Below are 27089 nucleotides of genomic sequence, written 5' to 3'. Positions count from 1 at the left end.
TAATTTCTACCCCCTTCCCTCGCGGAAATGCCAGGTCAGTGCAACCCCTACGAGGGCAACAACTCTCCCTGTACCATTTCTTGCGTAAAGATGAGTTCAACTGCTTCGTCCATCTCTACCGCGACGTCATCCACCTGTGTCATTTCGTTGTTCCTTATTTTTTTCTTTGACAGAACATAAACATAACTCGTGTTATTGATGTAATAAAATTATTTAAATACACACTTAGTCTTAATCTTCTGGAAGAAGATGAAGTCGTGAATTGGTGGTAATCTTATTAACCCCGTTTCACTGAAATAATAACGTCTCCGCTCTGTGTTATAGTAACTGCGAAAAGGTACTCGGCTATGTTAGGGGCTATGAAACGTACATCATGTCGCAGTACATTGTAATAATGATCGCGAGCTTTAAATTAGAGCTATTCCTCGTACTCTTATTCAATTTAAATGGGGTCGTATACGATTTTCATTATCGTTTTCACTGGGTTGCCTCATGCATATGCACGAGCAGACTGATAATTAAAAATAATATTTAGCATTAAAGCAGCTCACATTTATTTGAGAATTGATGAAATCAGATTTATAATTATTATGTCAAGTTCATCGTAGACTTGTTCGTTAGAAGCATCAACTTTTTTGGCCAATTATTAATCATTTAAGCGGTGAATATATTTCGAACGTGCCCTCTCATTTTATGGAAGAGCCTATCGGTTTAAACCGCGGGAATTAAATAGCATTCATTTATTCGTTAAAAATTCATAACCAAGTCCAAAGAGATCGAACCGTATAAAACGCGTGCGTGAGAATACGTTCCGAATTATTTTGCGACACGAATGACCTCCTTGACACTGAAATTACTTTCTTCGATTGCTGCGACTTTCAGATATCGCGAAAACGTGAAAGCCACGTAGAGGATGAAAATTCATAAAAGAAATGGACAGGGGTAATTTCAAAGGAGTTCCGTGTTCGCCGTCGCGGCTTGTCCCTGTGAAATTGAATCAGGGGCAGGAAAGCGTGGTCCGCGAAGTAACAGAATGCATTAGCTTTGATCCAGAATTCGGGGCGCGTCTTTCTGAATCTGGCACGCGTTTGGGGCACGAGTAAACAACTTTAAGATGGTGGCGGCGAAAGTCGACGAAGGGATTATTATGTCGATGCACAAAGACGGTGTATGCATACCCTGCACCGTCCAAAAGATTTTCTAAACACTTTGTAAACCACTCGTTCGCCTTCCGAGACTTTGACCAGTTAGAAAACTCGAGGTGGGCCTCGAATTAGGCTGAAAATGGAAACGAAGCATGCGATGGTAGAGGTCCTCCGACACGTCGCGCTAGTTTATTAGCTACAAAGCGTCGTAAACTGAAATTCTTGTACAGCTGGACACGAAGTGGCTAAGCGTGATCACGGATCGTTTCAGTCATCAGATATTCTTGGCTTATTACCAGGAATCCTAGGGCAAGGCCGTGTATAGGGCGCTGCCATAAATAATAATTGTACTTGTAAATATATTAGGAACCTTCCATGCCCTACAACTCCTAACATATTATCGAGCATATTTAGACTGAATGTATGTATTAATTTCGTTTATTCGACGAGATGAAAATATATTTTTCTAATTGAATTTATTCTTCGTTTCGTGCTTCCTAATCTCGAATACAAGCTGTGCTTAAATTCGAAATTCCTCGCAGACTGTCTAAAGCTTTGATAACGATAAAGAAATGGAATCATGGCGAGGTTAATGGGAATTGGATCGTCTAATCGCGTTCTTGATAAATCCCGAAATTCTGGCTGGGTCTGGACGAAGGATTCGAGGAGGAGCCTCGAGCAGGTACTCCGGTCCACCCTTTTCGACTTCTTTGGTCTCCCTCGTTGATAACGATGAAATTCGAGAAACCATCCAGAGGAGAACTCGGTCTTTATCTGTACGGACGTTAACTACGCTGTAAAAATTTGGTAGGATAGAGCGTGAAAAATATAGCAGCCGTTCCGCGAGGAGAACGAATCCATCAATCTGAAACTTTTCAGGTCAGCTGTTTTGTAGCTGGCTTCATTATTATATTTAGGACGCTTCTGGTGTCCCGATTTTCTCGTTTTTCTTTGGTCTTTTAAAAAATAGTGCTCGACGATTGACCTGAAGGAGAATATTTAATTGTCGAGTGAAGAATTTGGAGTAAGCTTAACGAAATCGAAGGAAATCATGTGTATAGAATTCTAGGGTTTATGGCATGCACGTTATGCTATAATAGTGTGACAAATAATTACGAATAACGTGATTTATAGTGAAATGTGAGTTTAAACATGTACGATCCTTGTACGAACGAACGATGGATTAAATTCCGAACACGTTTTCAACATATTGTAGATAAATCTTGTTCAATGCATTCGTGCAACCACACGTCAAATACCTCGATGAAAAATTGACGTTGAATATTCGTATTGTAGAGGCATTTATATCGATTACGTATATATATCCGTTGGGAGCAGATATATATACATATATTATATATAAAATACCTCGTACGAGTGGTTCCATTTCATTTCCATTTAAATCGAAAAACATACCGTTTTCTAGAATTAATACACCTGAAGAATCATTACGTACTGGGATCGAGTTAGCTTAATTCTTTAAAACCTACTACAGATACATCATCGAACCATTACCAGCGCTAGCTGCTTGACGTTGATTAATGATTTCAATTTGAAACCCAACGGGCTTAATTAGTAACACTTCGCCGCGAGAATTTCTGGATAATTGGTAGTTAAAAGTTTTCGATTTTCCTTCGGTATTTTCTTGAAAGTTATCATTTCCCAACGTTCGGTACATCGCGACGTCCTAACATTGCATACTGGGTGGACCGAGTAAGGTGTCACGAGCTTCATTCTTCGAATCGACTAGGGTGTTGTCAGAGAAAGCAACTTGTAGTATTTTATGTGGTCCACCCTCTAGACACGATAGAACGAAGAAAAGAGGGTGCATCGGCTCTGTTCTTTAATCCTTATCAGAAGCTGGGGTAAAAGCACTCTGACCTATTTTTATCACATCACTGGAACGAAGACGCCGACATCCAGGGATCCTAATCCTTGCATAACGTACAAAGTCTATGCAACAGACCATCGGCATCCCTAGAAGATCTGGCAAAAAGTTGAAGTACTCCGAAAGCCTCTGTCGGCCACAAAAACCGAAGCATCGGATACGAAAACGAAATGAAAGGCGAGTTTGTTTTTCTCGTGTGACACAGGATTGCAGTACAGCTTATCTCCGGATATTCCAAGGAAGAATTTTTGTGGGAGAAAGAATTTCAACGTAGCGATAATTGCATGGAACGAATAGCCCTTGAGGCGTCTAGTAATAATTAACGATAAATCCTCCGATAAGCACTCCGATAACAACGGAGGTTTCCGCAAAACACCTTCGTTTATTTACAGAATCGAAAATTGCATCGAGTTGACTCGTAACAAAAGGAACGAACAAGCAGCAAAGGAGTCCAGCTCGATCGCACCCTATGGCGACAAAGCCAACGATCCTCGAGAAGTTCGTTGTTTTTCATTTCATTTTCTTTCCTCTTTTTACAACAGTATCGGCCGAGCAAACCGCTTTTAAAGCTGATGCTCGACTCTTTTTGCCCATGCGCGAACCACTACTACTTGCTCGGAAGATATCGCCTCTTCTTTCTCCACTTCCGCTCGAAGCGACGTGTGAAATTCATTTATATGGCATTTTCCGTGGAGCGCAAAGACAAATGCGGAAAAAATTGAATCGCAGCCTCGGGAATACTTCATTCTCCGCTTCGAGGCGATTGTTTAACGTTGGATTTAGATTTCGATGATTTCATTTCACCGGAAGAGCTGGCAATAATAAGTGACCGATTGAATTGCAAATTATTTTGATAAAATATACATCGGTTAAGCTTTCTCACTCGTGAAAACAGTTAGAGGTGCAACGTTTTAGCGTGAAACGCCACTTGGAGAGCCGAACAAACCAATAAAATATTCAACCGTCGTTAGACTTTCATCGTTCAAAAGAAAACCTACAAAGAGTCGCAATTAACAGGCTCGAGTCGCGTTTTTGCGCGCTGAACGACTACTGTTCGAAGCACCCTCGGATCGTTAATTTGTACTAATGCCGTAATGAATAAACGGGGGAACAAGGGTATTTCTGAACTTGACGGCGCAAAAACTTGCACAATGCACTGCGAATGTAGCTGGAGAACGGAAAGTTCCCGAGGAGCAGTGTCTGTTGATTCATCTCGCTCGGCAACAAGAAACTTCGCCAGAGTTTGATCTTCTGGCGTCTGCACGGGAGACGGGAAGATTAATTTCCTTCCAATCCTCCTGGTCGATACTTCTTTTTCGCAGTTTCCCTCGGCTACAACTCGTTGCGCGCGAAAAATCGAAAATGCGAGGTGTGCTGGTCGAATATATGCGTTTATTTCCACGGTGATTACGTGAATTATTGTTTCAAAGTGAAACGATGAATAACGTGCTGGAGAAATTGTTGAAAACACTCGAACCGAGCGCTGGAACATGAATGCAAGATTCGATGGAATGTTTCGAAGATCTTAGACCTCAAGCTGTGGTCGGAGAGACATTTCAAAGCGATAGGCGTCGAGACGTTCGTGTTTACCGCCATCGGCGCTATTACTTCGCATTCTATTTTGCAATTCAAACTACACCGCACCAGAAGGACCTCTAAGGGCCCTGGCGACAATGTACGATTTTAGATGTTGAGAATACGACAGAAGGAGTGGAGAGCTCAAACGGTGGAAAGGGAACAAGATGCGAGTCCCTTGGCGGACGTATTTTCTCATTTGAAAAATTCAGATAACGCCCACGATCTCTCTCGATTTCCATGCAATTCCAAATCGAGACTCCGTCAATGTAATAACCAGCTCTATCTACATCTAAAGTATCTTTCACGCTAGACGAAAAAGAAACTTTCTTTTAAATCCTTCTTTGGGAAACTAAATAATAAAGATAAGTGGTGGATTGGAAAAACATGCAATTTTATAATAAATTAGATGAGAAAGTACGGTGCTTGTGAAAGAAAATTATCACGAAGAACGATAAATTATATGTAGGAACTATTTTCCTATAATGAGATGAAATATTACGCAAAGTGCCTTCGAGATATGAATTAGTTTAGTTTTAAATTTATCCCAGTTACTTTTAAAACACTAAACTATTATTTCTGTCGGTCCATGCATCTTTCTTTGCGGTCTTCCTCTAATGAAGTTTCACCTGGAAATTCGTTATGCGTCTCGTCCAATAAGCTCGTAGCGCGCGTGCAATCTCCCTATGGTACGATGTCAAAGAAAATAAGCGAACGACGAGGCTTTTTTCTTCCTTCTATCACGGAAGCTTCAAGGAGCCTTGTGTGCTTTTATTTGCATATATCTTTTTCGAAGTAACTCCATTTCTCCTTCTCGTGTTCCAGGGATTGTTCTCTGCAGTGCGCGATGCTGACTAGAAATTTAACTGGGATAGTCGTTCGAATAATAAAATTATTACATTATTTTGCACGAAATTTACGAAATTGCTTTTCGTATATTTAATTTTTGCAATATTTGCAATAACAGAAGAATTACAGATCTATCGAATTAAATTTTTCTAAATATTTTTCACAAGCTTCCGTTTTAAGTAACAAATCTAAAGAATCGTCGATGACAGCTTGTTATCAGCGTGCCCATTTTCTATTTTTAAACGTGCAAGAAGAACGCGAATTGGAACCGAGAAAGAAATAAAATATGATCCGTCGCCTAGGATTCCTATCGAATACTCTCGGGAAATTATTTAAATGTACGAGGCCGCACGTTTTCCCAGCGTCGAAAAATTCCCACGTTCCACGTGGCTGCGAGGTAATTTACGCCGTGATGTATCCTCTTACGATAAACAGGAAACAGTTTCATTTATCTCTCGCGGAACGCAACATCTTCCGATAATTAAATTCACGGGAGAGAACGAACGCACGAACGCCAATTGCCTTTCGATCGAGTGCGAAAACGTTTGTTGTGTCATCGATACTTCGTTACGAATAAAATAAAGTACAAACGTCGAAAATATTTATTTACGAACGCGATAACATTTTAATAAATTGCTTCTCGTTTAATAAAACTTCTTTTTCAATTAACCGAATATAAAAAATTCCCCGCGTATTTTCAACAACAATACGTTTAATCGATCCGACGATATATCCGCGTATTTGCACGATGCAAACAATTCCCTGTAAATATCTGCTTACCGTGAAATGTTTTCAAATTATCTCCCATCGCTTTTCACTATTTCAATCGTGTTGCTTTCAATCATCGCGATGTAGCAAAAATGTTGAGCCGGATAAAGTGGAACCAACGATCAACAGTTAACGATATAAACAACGCTGCGCGAATACAATTTTACAAGATCGAGCACCGAATATAAATCACTCGACGGTGAAATCCCCGGATGTTACACCCTCCGCCCACGCAGCTCCTGCGGCGTTACGTTTCCGCCGTAAAACTATTCATGACGTTTCACTCGGAATCATAATTCATCCGATTGGCTGTCGTCGTGCGAAAAATGCTTGCTGGCGTGTCACAGTCTGCAGGGCTATTTCCCAGGGCGTTCAAACGACCAGGCTTAATCGCGGCTCCGCGAATCCAGTGACATCCTAAGCTACGAAGGATATCCTCCTCAAGCTCACCTGGACCAGCGATGGGTCGATTATCTGTCTCCACAATTTCGAACACACTTCCCTCTGGTATTCAATGCTCGAGGAGTGACAGTTTATCAAAACAGTATTCTGACATTTATGGATTAATTTTAAATTCCTGTTTATATTGCAAGGTTCCTGTATATAGGTCACCTGTTCGAGCTGTACCTAAAAACTGACAGATGTATACTAATTAAGTAGTTATAACACGAAAGGCACTACCTAATCCTTAAAAATTTGTATAAAGGCATTATTTCGTAATGTCGTAAATACGTGCGATTTCAATAAAACGTAGTCAGCGAGGCAGTCGGCACGCTCAAACGAACGTTTCTGCATCCTTGAATAATCGAGAGCCAACTTGACAGTTTCCCCAAAGAATTCGCATTATTAATCAAGCGATGCAGTTCAGACTAACCAGCTAAATTAATTATCCGACACCATCGTTCATCAAGGCCGGATGCAAATGCTTCTATTGACCGTCAAGAAATCCCCAACAATTGGAGGTCCTCGTGGTGTCGGGTCACGTCGTGTCGAACAATCGAAACTCATCTTCCTCCTCTCGGTGGATATCTCGCTGAACAAACAATGACCAGATGTATTCCACTAATTTCCAAGGGCGTAACCGAACGCCACGGTTTCCTCGGTCGAACGCGACATGCGCAAAGACAGATCATGCCGTCGCCATAGAAACGATGCGAGTCTTCAAGCTCGCGGACTCGCGGCCGTCAAATGTCTCTATTTATAAACTGTGACACCTTCGTTGGCAACTCGTCTTAAATTTTCCATTTAACTAATTAAATATAAGAAGTCTTCGATTCGCTTGGGTAGTGTCATTATACGGGTTTCTTTAAAACAGAACTTAGTTAGGAAGAATGTGTCAGACTAATTCTCGTCGTTTCTATTTGTTTCGGTGTTTCTGAACATTGATAGCTTAGTATTACGCGTTCATTGATCTTATTATCCTGCAAATATTTAATAGAAGATGAGAATTTCTTGCTCTGTCGAACATTATGAATGCACTCGATAAATTATAATTTTACTTTAGAATCTCCAGAACATATTTCACGTTTTATACCCTAATTTCGAAATGCCTATAAAACGTGAAAATCTGAATAAAAATTTGAAGCCAAATTTTCCGTTCATGTTTGTAGAGAGATGTAACCTATGCCAGGTTCTGATACCCGTCTTTACCCATCCCGAGAATACAGCGTCATAGGTAGCCTCGGGGAAGCCTTAGGGGCCTAGATAGGTAACCCTATTGTAAACTTGACGTACCACTTCACGTTGTTACCCCGAATTTTATAAGGTGCATAGCCTAAGGATCCTTGTTTGCGTATCTATATTCTTCGGTATTTTCACGAAGTCACTTTCTCCCAAAAAATCACGTTAATCGTTGGTGTTCCATGGTACGAGTGCCGTTTAATTTTTCTAGGATTTTTGCGTAACCGTTTCAACGAAACTTCGTGAAACGGTAATATCGGGGACATAACTCTAAAATATTTCGTAATGAACATTTTCAAGGATAGAAGGAATGTGCATGCCGATACACTATCGAATATTTATAGCGATACGAGCGAGCTATACGGATCGATAAAACTGCTTGTGCAGTTTTATTTAACGGGACAAGTATATATATCCACCGCTTCTGGGGTTTTATAGAATTCTGAATTTAAAAAATGTACGTTTGGAGAAACGGTTTGGCAGGTTTCGTAGAAAACGAAAAACGACGATGGTAGACGGCGAGCATAACTTAAACTGTGAGCAGCTGGCGGTAAACAGCTGTCCCGTGAAACGAACCGTCAAAATATAAAACGCAACGCGTAATCTCGATCATTTGAGAAGAAGAGTCACCTGAAAATCGCGGATTAAATGGACTGAAATCGCTGCCTGTGTTCACGGCGTCGTTTCAGTTACGGACGCTTTATCGTCGACAGTTCCCCGTTACGGTCTTCTGGCGTGCATTAACGTCACCATAGAACCAAGCGACTTTTACTGTCATCGTTTACCCGAATCCCAACGAACGATCGTCGAATAGACGTCTATTCTCTGCCGTATCTCCTTGAACACTCCAGCCATTTTATTGAAATTAGCATCGGTTGTGCATCGATGGAATTGTTTCACCTTTCGTAACTAATTAAAGAGTATATTTACAGTCACACTCGACTAGAATTTCCGAAATAATTACTCGAGCGTTTCAAGGTAGAATATTAATAGCTAATGGTAAATTACCAAGCTTTTCCTCGTCAACTACAGCTAATTAATTTCTCTTAAATTGCTACATGCTTTTCAGCTTTGATGACGCTCTTGCGTAGCTAACAAGCAACAAAATTTCGTGATAAACAAGCTACCCGTCAGAACTCTGAGCAATTGCTTCGTATATTTTGCAATATAATACTTTGAATTCTGGTCGTAATATCAGCTAACTACTCGTCCTGCTATCATTCGCTCAAGGTTCGGAATAAAATAACTTCCTTTCTACTCGAAAAACCGTCTCAGTCAGACTTGCCTCGCGCATCGCAGCTCGACAGCTGCGAGTGATCCGATGTCGAAGGGCGTGCATTAGCCTGAAGATAGCACGAGACGACTTCTACTGTCATCGTCTACTCGCGAGTAATAGACGTTGATTTCCTCGACGGTATCGCCTGGAACAATGGCCGCGTCTGGCCGCAGAATCGATATCTGCAAGGGAACGGAACGTGTACGGAACTTTTCCCTGCGCCTCGTGTTAAGGACACTCGAGACTTTAATCGGGAATCCGCTCGGCTGCGCTCGACGCTACCCGTTGTAAACAGACCGTGGTAACACGGCCCAGGCGGCGAGCAACGCGGAATTAGTAAAGTTTCCGGAGTAGAGCCGCGGGCGGATTCGAACGGGACGTTTGGTCGTTGACGGGAAAATTGGCCGCGTTCGCATACACGGCGATGCTCATGCGATATCGAGATACTACAGGCTCGAAACACGAGCTTAACTCGAAATTGTTGACCTGCGTCCTATCCGATGACGTCTGTTTAAAATGGAGCAAATGTTGTGCACTCACATTGGAGCACTTATATTTTAAATTATCATTATGTGTAATGATATTTTTGTTTAAACTCGCAGGTAAACTCGTCATATTTTATTTCATATGTCTGATAATGTTTCTCCAATTCGATAACACTATTTTTCGCAATTCCATTTATTTGCGAGTCGATTAAAAGCCAATCCCGCAAGTAATTACACGACCGAATCGCTGTTGGAATTCACTATCGTTTGAATAATTATGAGCGTCACTATACACGTGTTATATCGACATAACGTCACGTTGCTCGCGCGCTCATTGTTCCGCGGCGTTCGCGCGACAAATTAGTCGACCGATTATTCGATTTCCGTTTTCCCCGTTGTATGGACAAAATAAACAGCCAGGGAAGGGTGGCGAAGCCGTGCAGCGTGCGCGGAATAATAGCTGGAGTTTGTTAAAATAATAGTCGAAGCGGTAGTGCGCTTTCGAATGATCCATCTCATACCGTCGCGCCCTCGAGCAGAAAAATTGTGTTACAGCACCAAGTGATTCTCGAAAAAGTAAATAGAATTTACGGAATAGGATTTTTCTTGATGACGTTCCGTCGGAGGAAGATTGAAATGAATTTTGAAAGAGGAATTTTTGAATTTTCAGTTCAAGTTGACATTATTAGAAGTTATAATCATTATTAATAATTATGTTTAAATGAGGAACCGTTCCTTTTTAGAGCGTTCGTCGCAAGAACATTTCGAGACAAGAAACATAACGATAACCCTTCGTGACTTGCGACTTCATTAAGAGTACGCCGCGAACTACGTTAACGAAGATTGAGAGTAGATAATGACTTGGAAGCGGTTCAATTTTGCTTCGACCAATCGAGAAGCTCCACTCCGAGTCTCTGCAATTTTTATCGAATCTGGACTTCGATACGACGTATCGTCGATATAGCTGCGAAACGTGGGGGAATTCCGATTGAATATCAGATTAATTTCAAAGCTTCTCGTTCTCTTTGTGTCCCTGTTTTGTGAAACTAACTTTTGTCAAGATAACCCAACAATTTTAGTTTAGTCTCTCAGCCGATCCAGTTGATAAAAGAGGAAGTGTAACTGATCATTTATTTATTTTAAAATAAAACTATTCTTTGCTGTTACATTTATTACATGCACGAACTGCGCATTATTATTGTACGCGCGAGGACCGTTAACAAAAATGATTTTTATTTCTCGAATCGACGATCGATCGGTCGCTGGAAAATTGTGAACACTATATGGACGTTGCCACTCTTTGTCGGAAGTGCTGTCTTTATTTTCCTTTAACCTGCGAATATCGACGTCACCATAAAACGGAAAAAAGGAGCCAGGACTCAAGATGGAAAGGAAAGTCGTCCTTTCGCAAACCTACAAAGCGCAATTTTCTCGCGAAATATTCTGCCTTTGAGGCGTCGCGACTACCATGGAACGCGGAATAAACAGGGTTCCTGCAACTTTTAATATCAGAAATTCTAATCCGCACGCGGCACAAAGGTTTATCGTGCAGACTGCCAGCAGGATAATTCGTATTTCTACTATATTTATACTGGATAATTGTATCGCGATATCGCAATTCTCACAATTTTCTAAATTCCCAACGAATGTATAAGTAACAAGGACTCGAGAACATCGCGCGTACTTAAATTTTCATGGGTGGAGATGAACAGCTCCTCCGACTCAAGAATTCAAAGCTGGTTGAACCAGGAAATCACGTCAGAGGTTGCTGATGTGTTAATAGAATTGAATGATCACCGAATCGTCGCGGAAACATAGATTAACTCGTATACAAAATATTTGACAAAGAAAACGAAACTTACTGTACACAACAAAACATTCTACGCACACGAAATACCTAATGCAGACGAGTAGAGTCTGGATAGGTCTAAAAAATCTTAATCCTAACCTGAGTCGACACGGGCAAACTGAAAGTGTTGAGCAGCCCGCAGCGAGGCGTTCATGTATGCAAGCAACGCGAAGTGCTGGTTCCGCGAGTGTGTACACCGACGTAAACTTGGCTTCAGGCAGTTCCCGTATTAAAATGATTTTAATTTGGCCAGACGCGGCGACCCGTGCAAAGCTGGCTCGCCTGTCTTCAGCCGTAGACCCAGAAGAGAGGAGCGAATTTTTTGTCCGCCCTCTGTCACAAGCGGCTTGTATTCCACGCGGAAATTCGTAATCCTCGCGGCCTCTTCGTGGTGGTAAAGTGGGCTACGAGGAAGGATCGGCGGCTTTCGATCGGAATCGATCGGTGAATCGATTCCTAGGGTAAATATACATCGTATCGGTGTCGTTCGAACGCGTTATCGCCCGGACGCGCGGAATTAGGATTGATTTACGTTGGGTTCACCGCGGCAGGGATGAATTAATCTTGGGCAGACTTCTGGCGTCCCGACCTATCCTATGCATTTCCAAACTGCTTCGAACCCGCCCTGCTTATCTCAGTCGAGCTTTCACTCGTTTACTTTTGAGATCACGAGCTGTTTCTTGAAGTGATTAAAAAATTGTGTTATATACTTCTTTTATTTTCGCTGTAGTTATTATAAATATAAAAAGTTATGCCTATACCGCGAGAACTCTGACATTTAAATTTAAGATTTTTCAAAAAGTGCAGTCAACCGATTTGTGCAGCGAACGGCTCATATGTTTAACGTTATATTTTCCCCCGCGCAACCGTTTTAGAACAACCATTAATCCAAAACACTCGTGCACCCCGCATTAGCGTGAACATCCACGGTCTAATTAAAATTAATCGTCTCATCCTCTTAATCGTTGAAGTTTATCCAGTTCCCCTCGCCCCTCGCGAAGACGGATCTCGGATTTCCAACTAACAATGTCAAGCTAAATTGCGCCAACCCCGCAGAAAGTAGATCCCCCCACAATGGCGCGTCGAGCGAAACAAATTATCGAACAACAAAAACTCGCCGCCCCCGCACCCCCTACGGATTCCATTTCATTTGCAATCGATAAATCCTCTTTCACGAAAATCGCGAGTCCACTCAAGAAAAGTGCAACCGTTGCTGGATCCAGCCACGCGTTCGTTTCGGATTAAGTCCTACGGCGTTATCGAGGAACGGGATGAAAGCGTCCAAAATTGCGGTTCCGTCTCGACGGCCGAGTTTTCCGCGTCGTTGTACGCGCTACGGTGTATTTTCCCCGTCGATTTAGGAAGGGGTGGATCTCCAGACTCGGGGATTTCAAACGCGGGGGAACACCTGGAACATCGGCCAATGATCGTTTCTCGAATCGGGCGAAGCAATTCCCTGAAAAATTGAATCGCGACCGATCGAGCGCGTATTTCATGCGTCACTCGTGTGGGAAGATACAGGCTGAAAAACGACGAACACGATCCTCGATCTCGATATACCGAGATCGGCGGGTAGTTTCAGTAGCTCGTGTTTATAAACGTTCCATGTTTATCGGTAAAATTTGAGGAAGAGCTTAATGAATTTATAACGTGACGACTTTTAGCTTCGATTTCGATTCTTTTCTACGATGGTAGAAAAATCTTGACAAAAATGAAGAAGAAAGGAGGAATAAGCTCTGTGTACGCTCGTACCTTATCTTTCGATTAGATGGGCGAGGTCGTCGCTCGAAATCGCTTCAAATACGAAGCGAGAGACTGCTCACCTTGAGGAGGCGATAATCTGTTATTGGATCGCCAAGGTGGTGCGTTTGCGGGAAATCGTTCTGGCTCGTTGGCCAGGGGAAGTAAACTGTAACGAAAGTGAGGTAAGTGTGATAGGTTTGGGACGAGTCTTTATACGATTACCTACTTTTTCCTACCGTCGTAATTCAGGAATGTGATCAGACAGGCGCGAAACAACGTTGCTAAAGGAATAATATAATGGACGCTAGTTTCGTAGCACCTCAAGTACGAAAACATCTTTTCCAGCATTTTTCCATAATGGAAGTTTTTTCTAACGGAAAGTGGATACAAAGACTCATGGAAACACGAGACTCATGTTTCGCGTTGCTCTATTTATTTTCCATCCAATTATTCCGCACGCACAAATATTCGTACATGCGACAACGAGACGTTTCCCCATAATTAAACGCCGAGGCCAGAATCAAGCGTTACTAGCGCGTGCTTCGCGTCGTTCTGCGGCTAATTTATATTCCTCTTACGTGTAACTAACTAATTAACTGACTGCCTACTATTACGGAAGCCACAGATTCGCCGCTGCGAAACCAAAATCTGACCCGATGCAGCCTCCGCTTGCGCACCGATTTCATCCAAATTATTATTATTATTCTTGTGAAAACCTTCTCGGTCAACCCTAATTACTCGGATACTCGGTCAACCCTAATTACAGAACACGTTACCGCTCAGTTGTAACGACGATCTTGTATCTACTCTTATATTTCACTGTAGAAATCTTTTCTTGCATCCCATTATCGCTTTTATTCCACTCGTAGTTTTTTTTTTTTTAATTTCTCTGGAAAGCTGTATTTACCATAAAGTCCTGAGAACCATCGATCTTCCAAACGCCGTTTAAGACCCGAATCTCTCAACACTATTAATTGCAAAAACTCGAGCCGCGAAAGCTCCACGGATCTCATTCGCGTCGAAAGAGCTACCATTATGTCAAAGGACATTCGGATGACGGGCGAGAAAAAGAGAAAAGGTAGAGGCTTAAGGTCCACTTAAAGTAACAGTTATGATCGGCCGAGCACCGCGACGAACCTTTCCCCTCGTTTTATCATTTCTTTCGTCGACCACTCACGCGGCACCAGTCTTTCCTCAACTTGAAGTTCTCGATTTAATTACAGAGAGAATACTCGGCGCGAAGTGCTTCGAGTGATTCGAGGGTTCTTCGTTGGGGACCTAACAGTCCGCGTCGTTTCACCCTTTAGGACTTCCGCGTCCTTGGGTGTTCATTACCAGGCGCGTTCAGGAGCGAGACATTTTCAACCGCTCGGTGAAAGAGATACTCGGTTTCATGAAATTTTAATTGCTCCTATCCCTCTCGAGCATCTCTCGTTTACCAGTTATGAACGCGTTGGAAAATAAGCGAAACGCATCTGTTTGTTACCGCAGCGAAAGATTAATCGATTTATTCGATTTGAAACGGTACTGAGCGACTTTCTTTGTTGCCAGAAACATCATCCATTCGTAATGAGAGTCAACGGGTAAATGTATTACACAAAATATCATGATGCTGGTTTTACGAGCTAATGAGCGATGATTTTCCATGAGAAAATGACATGTTCATTCGATGTTTAAAATATACGATGAAATTGTCCCACGGTTAACTCTGTTTTGAGAACATTAAATTTCGTCTGTCCATTAATCGCTAATTCTACTTGCGTTCGTTTATGTAAACATTGACCGTGGTATGTTACTACGAATTTCCCACCAGTTTCACTATATGTTTTGTAACTAGTTGGACGAAAATGAAACCGACGGCGCCATGCGACCGTGAAGATTTACAAACTCCGCGCTAAGTAGAAACAGCGACTAATGGCCAGACACGTTCCCTGAGTCACGTTTAGGACATTGGTTTTCGCCTAACTTGGAATGAAAAATGGCGGTCGAAACATCTGGAAATACGCAATATACAATTTGTTCCGAAATCTTTTTTGGACCACATTGACACATGTATCGAAACAGTTATTCGACTGAACCCATTTGTAATATAGACAGAGCAGAACGAGGACGTTCGTTGCGAATATTGCAACACTCGAAACGAATGATTCTAAAGCACTCTTTTCCACGATCTCCTGTACTCGACGATATGAATTTTTACGAAATTTTATTTCAATTTTTTGGATGCCTTGAACCGATTTCCGATAAAATCGCACGCTAATTACGCATAGCAATTCCGAAGCATCGCGTACAGGAAAATTCCAACTATTTAGGAGTCGTGTATGAATTTTTTTATCATACTTTTTCAGATCGTTAAACATCGAACAAGAAATATGATACACGAGAATGTTTTAACAAGCTAAGCTTTATTTACTTTGACGCCTACATACTGGATCATTTAATCTGTGGAAAAATAATGAAGATGTACTCCTCTGTAAATCATTCGATCGGACATATGCACCATATTGCTGTTTGTTTAACAGAAACAATATAATTTAAGTGCTCATAGAATAAAATCGATACAGCCCAGGAACCGAGATTTACGAGGACGATGTTTTATGTTGCAGGCCTCGTTATACTCGACAGCATTGAAAACCCTGATCTCTGTGTCTACTGTGATACTGCTTGGCCTCATATTAGCTTACCATGCCTTAGAAGTTCAGGTGCGTATAAAAATTCAATAGACTCGACGTAATGGCCTTGTAACGTGCATGTAACCAATTTCACATCCCATAGAGTTGTTCCATCGGATGCGTGGGACGAGCTATACGCGTAAAATCGCATAAATCTGTAGGATCTCTCTCTGATACTCCACTCTAGCGGAAAGAGGAGGCTTTAAGATGATATAAAGAATACAAAATAAGAGAAACAGAAGAGAAAAGAAAATCATAAGAGAAGCGAGTATGAAATTTCCTCGACGAACTTTTCCAGAATCCTTATCATCTGGTTCCTAATCCATCGCGTTAGAAAGTAAAAGGCGACAGATCAAGGAGAACTTCTATTCGAATCACCTGAGAGGGAATGTCACGTCACGCTGGAACACGTCCCAAGCGTTTCCAGCTGAATTGCTCGCAACGTCTCCGCTCGATTCTCCGGAACACGTTAAAAGGCGATCGAACGGTGATCGCAGCTACGGAGATTCTCGTGTAATGAAACTTTCCCTCTCTTTCGCTCCCTATATATCTCTCTCAGGTATTCCAACGCCTCCAGCAGTTGTAACTCCTGGAAATTGTTCCCAGAAGTGTGCGAACCGCGGACGCGTGAAATCAACTACGGTTGCTCACCGTGCGTGGGACCTCGTTAATTATGACCCCAACGATGATTAATCGTGTAATTGATACAAAACTGAGCTTCCTGGCTCTACGGTTACTTTCCAACCCCCGCTATCCGATTACATCTGATTAATGACCGTGAAATTCCGTCGGCACAAAAGTGGTCTTAAGGGGGGAGGACGCTGAATAATGAATCGTCGAGCGGATAATTTGCCGCGGGTGTAAGTGAATAAAGATTTAAGGGCCGGTTTGCGAATCGAAGAACGAAACCGCTCCGTCTGGTCGATATCTCCACTTCGGCAGAGGTCAAGGAGAAAAATAAATTATGGAGATCAAAAGGGAGCAATCTTTCCACTTCTTCTCTCGAGTTGTAAATTCGGGTTAGGGATTGTAAATTAACGTCCTTTTTCCAATCTCGTGGTGCCATTTATCATTTCTCGCTGTTCCCGCGAAACACTGTGCTTCGACTAAATAATAACGGCTGCGAGTACGGAATTCACTTGATCACTCGATTCTTCTCCAGTCTTCTATTTAAAGAAACAATTCGAGGGATTCGGAAAAGTTTGCAACAAAAGCGTGCACGCGTCACGTTCGGTTTCAAAATATTTGTTGTTCATGAAAACAGTTTCGCTGGATGCGAGAATTGCTCGTTTTATTGCGAGCAGGTACGACAATGTGCGCAAATGGATCGTCAAATCTCGTATCCTGACTGAATCGCTGACGACATGAATTTTCATGAAGCCGATTTTATTTCGAATACCGGGAGCATCAGCGAGCCGATAGTCCTGTGCAGTTTTACGAGCCTATGAAACGCCAGGCGAACGAAAAACGTTCGGATATCAACGCGCTTTATTATCATCACTATTATTATTATTATTATTATTATTATTATTATTGCTATTATTATTATTATTATTCGACACGATTCTATTCAGACGTCGTCGGTGGAGCTCGACGCTGACATAATAGAAGCGACTGTAGCCAGGTATATTCGTGGCAATAGCTGGCTTTTATGTCCCGGTACTATTAAAGCAAATCGCTCTATACTACGCTATCGGGGCGAACAGCAAGGATTCGCTGTGAATTGCAGAAACTCAACGCCATTTTGACTGGTTTGCTCGCGATCAGGAGTGAAATTATCGCGTTTAAAGAGCTGGAAGATGGCGGTACCGTGGACAGTAAAGCGGTGCCTGGTGAATTGTCTGGTTCGTTCGCGAAAACAATAGTAGACGAGGTGTATCGTGAAACGGCGGGGGCGAGGGAGAACTAAATTGTTGAAACTATTTGCTTCCCCAACAATTGTTCGTATAGCTGGCGCTCGATTAAAAAGAAAAAAAAAGTACGTTTCCTTCGACTGCCAAATATTTCGCATTATCAACGTTTTCGAGAATTAATTTTGGAATTTAATATTCGCCAATTACCAAACGCGCGGTTATGCGTAATATATTCCACGCAAGAACGTACGATGACCACCTGTAAGATCAAATTGCAATAAATTCCTGCCGTCCGTGGATCGCATTATAAGTATAAAATGAAATCCTGGCTAGTTAGCGAATGCAGGGACTCAGGTAATTTCACACAAAGCTCGTTGATGCCGTGATTATGAGTAACCTGGCGGTGGTCACCAGGAGTGTTTCGCGTCCCTGAATTCCTATCGAATTATATGGAGAACCGCGTTGTATAACTCGATTGCCACTCCGACAGCGAGAAAATTGCGAATTGTTCGCAATGACGAACGCACCAGGCGGGATCTAATTGCGTTATCGTGCGACGTTGCGTTACTAGCTGCACGCTCGCGGCATAATACCGCAAAACGGTACGGTTTCCGTGAAACTGCTCCTGTTCCGCGGCCCGACAAACGTGATTAGGGAATGCGAAACGCTGACCGAAATTGGGACCCGATGACGCGAACGGATCCCTCTCAAATATTAAACGGGAACTCCTTTGAAGCTTTCTTCGCTACATCGCCAACGAGACATCATTTATTTCCATTTGGAGAGATGGTGGGATAGGATTCCCCTAACCAGGCCATAGTTTGAACAATTTAGCAATATTCCAAATATCATTATGATTAAATAAATAAGGGACAAGATAGATTCTAGAAGAGATTCCTAGTTGGCATGATGCTATTCCAGATATTAGAAAGATTTTCCATGCACTATTTTAGGAAAATCCATGCTCTTATATGTGAATTAAAATTACTCTTATAAATGAATTTCTACACGAATCATGAACCAGGTCGACACTCACCCATGACCAGTTCGATACACAAGCTGCATAAACAGTCGCAGGTAATCCAGCCACATGAACTTCCCGACACAAACCACAGACAACTAACTACCACGAATTTGCTATTTAAAATTAGGCTGACGCTTCCTAAATGCACGACACGATCAACCTGAACGCTATCACATAAAATTTCTCGTCCTGTCACCAAACACACGAACAATTACAGTCAAAACATTGATTAAAATTTTCTTTTTAACAGTTAGCGATGGTAAGTGAGGACTTGGTATACAGGGTGTTTTCTTTAACCCAAATATTGCCGAAGAATTTTTCTTAAATTCACTTGAATTATGTACGCACTCTACGTATAGTGTAAATAAAATGTGTTCTTACGATTGCTCGTTCGATTTTTCTATTTGTGTGATCCAGCATCCAGGAGCACTTTTTTAACATTTTCGATATTATTTGTCGAATACACTCCTACCGACTCCTAGATTTTCATCGCATTGCATTACCACGAATTCATACCACTACAACACGTTGAAATTACAGTACGGTTTCGGTCGCTGAAAAATGATTCCACTCGTTCTCATCCCTCGTCGAAGGAATCGTGTTTCCAAGTGGTTCCCGATATAATCAGACCAGTATTCAAATTTCAACCGCTAATGAATAAAGTACACGAATACGTCCTCTGTATAAATTAACCCCGGAAGAACTTCGGATCGAAGGGATTAATTACCGAGTCGTTTGTGCCTGGCTCATCCACGAAAACAAGCTGGCTCGTCTTATCGCGAATCTTGGTTGACGGATCCTCTCCTAAACAATGGTAAACTGACGATGGGACGATGCTATCTACGCGTTTACTCTTTAAATGTATATTTCTGACATTTCTCTAATTTAATCGTCTTCAGGTTTGAATGCCTGTTTTATTTACCCTCAGGCTACGCTGAAAAACCTTTATTCATCCCCAACGACAAGGCTGTTTTTCCTTGCTGGCCCTGATAAATCGATTAACGGCCGCAGAATCCGTTTACGGTAGTATGAGCCGTCATAATTCAGTCGCGGGGATTAGCGCTGCGTCCGTGGACCACGATATCGGAGTAGTTTCTTCGGATTCCCGGCGGGATAATCTTTGGACCGTATATCAAACCGAATGAATTGGCATTATCGCGCGAGGACGTCTATCACAAAACGCTGGCATCTCGGTCGACAATCGGTGATCAAATAACAGAACTTCCACAAGGCTTCGCCGAAACTTGTGCAGCTGTTGATCAAAGCATCCAAGTTCAAAGGGATGGAAATGGTGTGGGATAGGGGACAAGCAAAGTGCAGTGGATAGTGTTGGTAGTAATAGCAGCGATGTCATATGTATCGATGACATTCAAGGAAGTCGGTACCAGAATACTTAACGACGAGCTGCTGAGGTGTCGAGTGGTATCATTTCTTGACACCGATACCTTTGACGAGGATACCGATTGATGCTCTTGTCGCGTAGATCGAGATTCTGCGACAAGAGAATCGTGAACTTATTTACTATGGTGAATTCATATTTAGTCGCACCGTTTTTAAATTAATCGAATAAACGAACGACTCTCGATCTATCTCCACGAGAACACGTGATACATTAACTTTCAAATGCCTTCTCAACATAAAGGAACAACACAGCTCTTTCAAACAAGAAACTTCATCATGGGAAAGCAAAGTTTGACAGTCAAGAACAATGAGTGAACTATTCTCGTCACGATTAGCTTCGCGTAATACTGGATATCGTAAATAACACCTTAATGCCGACTTGTTAACAAGTTCGTAACGGGTAAGTTCGAAGATTACAGTATTTAATTATGTATTCACCGCGCTCTTCTCAGCCTCGTCTTCATAGTCGTATTACATAATGCAACAAAAGTGGCTCCATTCTGAATATACTATTCCCTTATTCCCTTTGAAAGTTACATCGCACCTCATCTTCGGTATATACCTTGTCTCTCGCGATAAACGTAGCAAATGTTTGGGATACCGAAACAGCGTACCAAACGATGAGGTGGATTCTTCATTATACACGAAATAGCCGGCAATTACTGGACGAAGTTCGGAATTAAGAACGGCTTGTTAACTCGTACAAACTCGATCTGCATTTTCCAACCGACTGCGAAGGTTGAGAATCACTCGAGCTTGAGCTGAAAAACTTTCTGTGGCGTCAATATTGAACTTAACTCTTCGATGTTCGAGATCCATCTGGTACGGATGGTACACACAGCATCTCTCCGCTGTCGGCCATTGCTGAGTAAGCCAGTCCTTTCGCAAGGGGCAAAAGAGGAACGCGACAACGCTCCGAAGGCATGGAACAAACCCGATAAGACAGCAGAAAATATTTTCCTTTTTCGAAACAATAGAACAGGACTTCGAATAGGATAAAAATGAATCTAAACAAATATTTAATAGTATATAAAAGAGACAACTAGGTAACTATATTGGAATTTTTGTTCGTTACTAAAATCCTACGGAGATTTAGCGAGATTTTGATAAAATACGAAATAAATTGTTTTGGAAAAATCTGTAAAAATCGTTCTCCGTTGGAAAAAAAATCAACGTGTTAGCGTGGTTCTTCATCCAGCGCTCGATAAACGCAATTAAAGCTGCCGTCAGGATCAATCGACATGGCGTTTCGAAGGACGGACAGCCAATTCGTCGATAAACAAAAAGTACCGACTGGGTCGGCGTGTTTCACCCTTTATAGGAAAGGGAGTTTTAGTCTGGAATAATAAGCACGAGAATTGCGTTACAAGGTAAATCGTTTAGCTCGGCCGCGGATTAATAGTGATCAACGGACTGATGTTATTTTCTACTCTACTCGATGAAACGAACTCGGCTAACCGACGGACAACACTTGCGCTACTTTAACTCGATTAGTTTAGCAGCAACCAGCGCGTCCATCTAATTTGTATTTCCTATCGAATTGCAGTATGCTTGATAGTAATTAAAATAATTGCAGAGAGAAGCCGGAGGATTTTCTGATCGTTGTTTAAATTCGTTCAGGCAATTTGCGAACGAACATTGCTACAACTACTTCGCTACTTACAATTTTAAACTAACTTTTCAACAGCTTTCACTAATACCGTCGACCTTTGCCGAATGCTCGTGTAACAATTTGCCGCGCTCATTTCTAGCAAGACATTCTTCGTTGTGCTAGGAGTCACTGAAAACAATGTTACCGAACGTGTACCCCATCCAGAGGAAATAAAGTCTCGCGCGTTCGGAACGCAAACTTTCAGTGGCTGGAGGAAGTTTTCACGGTTAAAATCACATCGAACGTCGCACAGAATCGATAAACTTTATTATATATTTCTCTGTTCGCCCCTTGAAATACAGCAAATGTAATAACGCGCATGACAGCACTAGACTAGTCGACCATCTTGGCGCCTATCCATGCGTCGCATTAAAATCGACAAAGGATGGATACGAGTGATACGCGGACCCAATCGACGACGGCTTTGATCGCCGTGTCTCGACCTCTCTTTCTCTTTCAACAAGCGGAAATAAAACAAAAGCGATCTTAACTCATCGAAAACGAGAACGCTAAAAAATCTCACTCGCGAAGCGTTCAAGTTTGTATCACACTTCGATACAAACTTGAAATTCGGTGCTTACATTATAGAACAAAATACTGGCGAGCATTCAGGTATGCTAACGAATGTGTATTTGCAAAGCAAATTCAAAGGAATGTAACGAAACAAATAAAACTCGAAATCTCTCTTGTTTTACAAAACACGCGACTGCACTCTCGTTAACGGATCGATTCCACTCGCATACTTTCCAACGGATCTAAATTGAGTCTCTTAGGAACGTAAAGTTCTTTTCTTAAATCTGTGCTTGGGGGCACTCGAGACGAATTTACGAGACCCTGCAATGGACTGGCGAAACTTAAAGAAAAAGAACGTAATTCCAAAAGTATTCGAGGAATATCAACTATTTTTAGTAAACACTTCGTGTTACGAAAAGCTTTCTGAATATTAAACGGTCAGCGTTAAAATAAATATAGTGCTCGTCTTAATCGAATAATTTTAAGCTAATTATTCCTAATTCTTCCGCGATAGATTTGTTTGAGTCAAGCTGAATTCTGTTGCAATTTCGCGGTAAGTCGGTTTTCACGCGAGAACCAGTCGGCTCGAGACGATCCACATAAATCCAGGTGAAGAAGAGACGTATATCAGTCCACCAGCGGGTGAACTCTGTTGTAACTCGGATTTGCAAAAAGAACCACGAATAATGCACCCGGGGAATTCCATTCGGAAAATACGCTTTCGTTCGTCTCGGGGAAACAGAAATAGGGATGGCGAGCGATGCAGCCGAAGTTTGCGTTTTATTCAATCCCGTCTACCGAACGTGACCGGATAAAAAAATTTATGGGATGCATGGATAAGTATCTCCGACTGAAACTATTATGGGTGTCAGCTGAATCGTGAAAGACCTTTTTGTCGAGGAGCAGGCAATTCGTAGGATTTCACAGGGCAACTTTGTTGAAATCTATTCATCGTTGTAATTTATTTTCGAAAGATTTATTAATTCTCAGGTGGTTAAATATTGTATCTTAATAAAACGTCTGTCATCGACGTTGTAACGTTATGAAATTTACTGTGGCACAATGCAAGACTTAGGCCTGTGGGAGATAGTTTGAAGTTCGTTACTCTGTAGAAAGTTTACCGCGGGCTTCTGCTAGCCTGAGGCGTGTACAATCTTACTCTTTAAGAGGATCAGCTTAGAATGTGAACCGCGGAAGTCCCAACACCGCAAAATTAACTTACCTACGGCCGTATATACCGGCTGATAGACAAGCTGTGCGTTGCACTTAAAGCGTTATTAACTTGTTACGAATGCAAATACATAGAACATCGACGATGCCTTTTCTAACGATAACAGATATCGACCGCGGAAAAGGGAGTGATTTCTAAAACAAATTAAAGGGCAGTTTGCACGACGTGTAGCCAGCTGGTAAAGGACGAACGTCTCTCTTACTCGCGAGGATCGTTCTTCCTGCGTCGAACGACGTTGACATCGATCGTCGCTCGTGAACGGTGTAATCGCGCGACTCAGGTGCGCGATAAAAGCGATTTGTCCGTAGGTAGAAAAGTTCGGGGGAGCGTGTGACAGACTTTCGGAATAGAACCATTTCCAAGCCCCACAGGCGTCGGAACGTCACCGAACATGAATATTCTAGCGGCGTTGCTTGAGTCGGTCGTCCTTATCGCACCAAGTTTCCTGTAATCCTTGCGCAAATTGAATGAAAGCGCTCTTAAACCTGTAATAAGCGCTACTTCGCCCACAGTTTATCTTGGATACGTCTGCATTCCGAGGTTCTGGCTTTGTTGGATCGCGTGTACATAGCGGATCCCGCGTTTATGTTTGCGGGATCTCTTAGCCACCGGTGAAATATCGTGGCGGTGAAATTTTTGGTGGGATTTAATAAGTTAAATTGCTGGGACGGAGAATTCTTCTGTCGTTCGAGTTGAAGGATAACAATTTCTCAACGTTGCGAGTAATTTATCAATTTCAATCTTTTGGATTTTCGAGTATTCTTCGAAATCCATGGAGCAAGTAGATACAAATGCAGTAGTGGTTAGACGATACCTTGGTAGTATTATTCCATGTATAAATGAGACGTTCAACTTTTCGTTTTTACGGAGTTGATAAATGTATATTTCGCTTCTCGTATCGACGTTAGCGATAAATTCATGGAATCACCAGTGGTCTTATTATCACCGTCGAAACGACTCTCAGAAATTGGAGAGCTCGGATTAATGTAAAAGTAGTCGTGTAGCAACCACCGACGTAATTTATCACAGCCTTCGCTGTTGATTCTGCGGATTCGTTCCACGAAATACATTCGAGACCACGGTAATTTACGTGTCGATCACGGTTTACCGTAAAACATCTCCGGTAGGCTTCCCTTGCCCCAGTTTCCCGTGCAATCATGTAGGAAACGTTCGAGAAAGTGTTCGCGGAGTTCAAAACCGATCGTCGGTGATCCCCTTCGAATGATTCAAAAAGCTGCCGCGCAGTTTAACTGCGGAAGATCTAGACTTTATATGAACCCATTTCGCGACACCGATGCCGTTAAGTTTAACTGCATAATCGATAGAAATATATCGTCCCAGTTCCTGTACACTCTGCTTTCAACTTCTTCCCACCAGCGAAATGAAAGACTTTTGTTGCGTTATAATTTGTGACCGGGACGCGTATCGGTACGAGTATTGAATTTTAATTACGCCGAGCTCTTGGCATCAAAATTTGTGTACGTGTATTTCAACGACGTTGTAATGTTGCACAGCGATCCGCGCGATAAAACTGTACAAAGATCGATAGTGCATAAGGTGATGGAAACATTAGTTTGACGGTGCCATCTTTTTGTCCCAGGCTGTATCTCCGCGAGCATTCGCATGTCTGGAGAGCGTTGGATCAAAGATAAAAGCACCGTGGAAACTGTCGAAAGCGCTCCACGACAACGCCGTAAACGGGAACACATTATTTCCGTTTTTGTTCTTGTCTTTCGTTCTTGTCCTTCGCCGTTGCCCTTCGTTCCTCTCGATTTACCAACATCGTAGAAAATAACGACAACTTGATCCCCGGCTTATCGTGTCGCGTCTCGCGCTCTATCCCGCGATCAACGCCGCCATTTTCTCGAGTTTGGACACGGGGGTTATTGGATTCGACCACTGTTACGGGTGTGTTAACGGGCTGGGAACGATGGAATCCTGCGGAATATTCGCTACGGCATAGGTATAAGCGTTCCGCGAACGTTCCACGAACGCCGTAACGCACGAGATACGATTACTCGATCTTTCCACTCGGGAATGGAACACGACCTCTGCCGTGGAGTAGGCTACTCTGTCACGATGAAAGATACCAAGGCGTTGCAGCGGATAACAGGTGTCTGATGAACAAGCTGTGAGAAATTGTGATGCTCTGTGGGAAGGAGGTTCCAGATAACCGTGCCTCAAACGAGGCTCCTTTAAGGATATTCAAACAGAGTGACGACAGTTTTGAAAAACTCTAGGTCTCTTTTGCAGATGAAAGTTGTTTAAAATAGCTAGGAAAAATCTCTGTTCTTTTTGCTCGCTTTCTCGGTGGATTTAACGTAAAGTAATTGTAACTTTTTCAGGGTTCAAGGTAAATCAAAGTTGTACTTAATTCGAAATCATCCTTTGGCTTTCTGGATTCTCGAGGGAAGCATCATATTATTGCGCAGTTGTGTAACTTAAGTAAGAAGTTATAAATAGCACAGAAAATTAAAGTTTATGCAATTAAAAGAAGAGAAAATGTTGTATATAGTAATAACTCGACCTACTCTGTATTATCGAAAACGGAAAGTTCATCCAGATGATTGGGGATAATGTAAGAAAGATAGGACTTGTTAAGGAACCTTAATCGAATGGTCACACGTCTAAAAAGGAATTCCGACGTTTAGTTTCCTCAAATTTCTCTGACACGTTAGCAAGGAGGAATAGATACGCACTGGTTTTATAGCACACTTATAGGATACTTGACGACTGAAGTTACTTTCATAGAAGGGGCTTGCCACGGAGTGTTTGGCTTACCGAGTTTACGCGAATGTCGGTCATAAACCGATTCGGGACTACGCAGCCCGTTCTTGAACGGTATAGGATGAGGTTAATCCTTAGGAAGTCAGCGTTGTAAACTGCATGCGATCCCGGGTATTACAAATTTTAATGGATACGGATTCTTCGATATCGCGATTGTCTCGTGGAAGACTAGCAATTAGCTCAACTGCACCTGCAAGCCTTAAACTTAATTTTATCGCGTACGAACACTGTTCTCCCGGAAGTTCACTTCTACGCGATACACACGCGTGAAATTAAAAAAGTTAAAAATATATTCATTAATTATAAAATCCATTACTTTTTATACGTGTATACAGATGACACTGTATACATTATAAATGTTAAACGAATTGAAGATATTAATTTTAATTTCATCTCAAAGTTGTAGGTTGTTATTCCAATGTTTCGTGAAAAATTAATATTAATTAGGTTACATTCGATTGGACGTCGTATGAGCTACATCTACGATGAAATTGTTGAACATATTTGTTGTTCGAGAGAAGGGTGTAGTATTGAGGGATTTCAACTTGCTACGCGAATCGAAATTGCTGAAACGACCATGACACACTTGCGACGACTGTCTTTTATACGATTCAAACGATATAACGAACAACTCCACTTCGATTATTCGATCGCGACCTTTCTTTTCCTGTTGGAATTCATGTTTTTTTCTCTATCTTA

The 27089-nt window shown here is 42.0% G+C and overlaps 1 protein-coding gene across 1 annotated transcript in view; it reads left to right on the top strand.

Moving 5' to 3' along the window:
* The window catches only part of LOC128886571 (small conductance calcium-activated potassium channel protein), a 193588-nt gene that overhangs the window by 141152 nt on the left and 25347 nt on the right, over positions 1-27089 (top strand). The window contains exon 6 of the mRNA XM_054141566.1: positions 15865-15960. Within this exon, the coding sequence (XP_053997541.1) occupies positions 15865-15960 (96 nt within the window). The remainder of the gene's footprint in view (positions 1-15864; positions 15961-27089) is intronic.

This window comes from Hylaeus anthracinus, unplaced genomic scaffold (genome assembly GCF_026225885.1).
Source record: "Hylaeus anthracinus isolate JK02 unplaced genomic scaffold, UHH_iyHylAnth1.0_haploid 11985, whole genome shotgun sequence".
NCBI lineage: Eukaryota > Metazoa > Arthropoda > Insecta > Hymenoptera > Colletidae > Hylaeus > Hylaeus anthracinus.
Note: the sequence above shows the minus strand (reverse complement) of the source record. Positions and strands in the feature narration are given on the sequence as shown.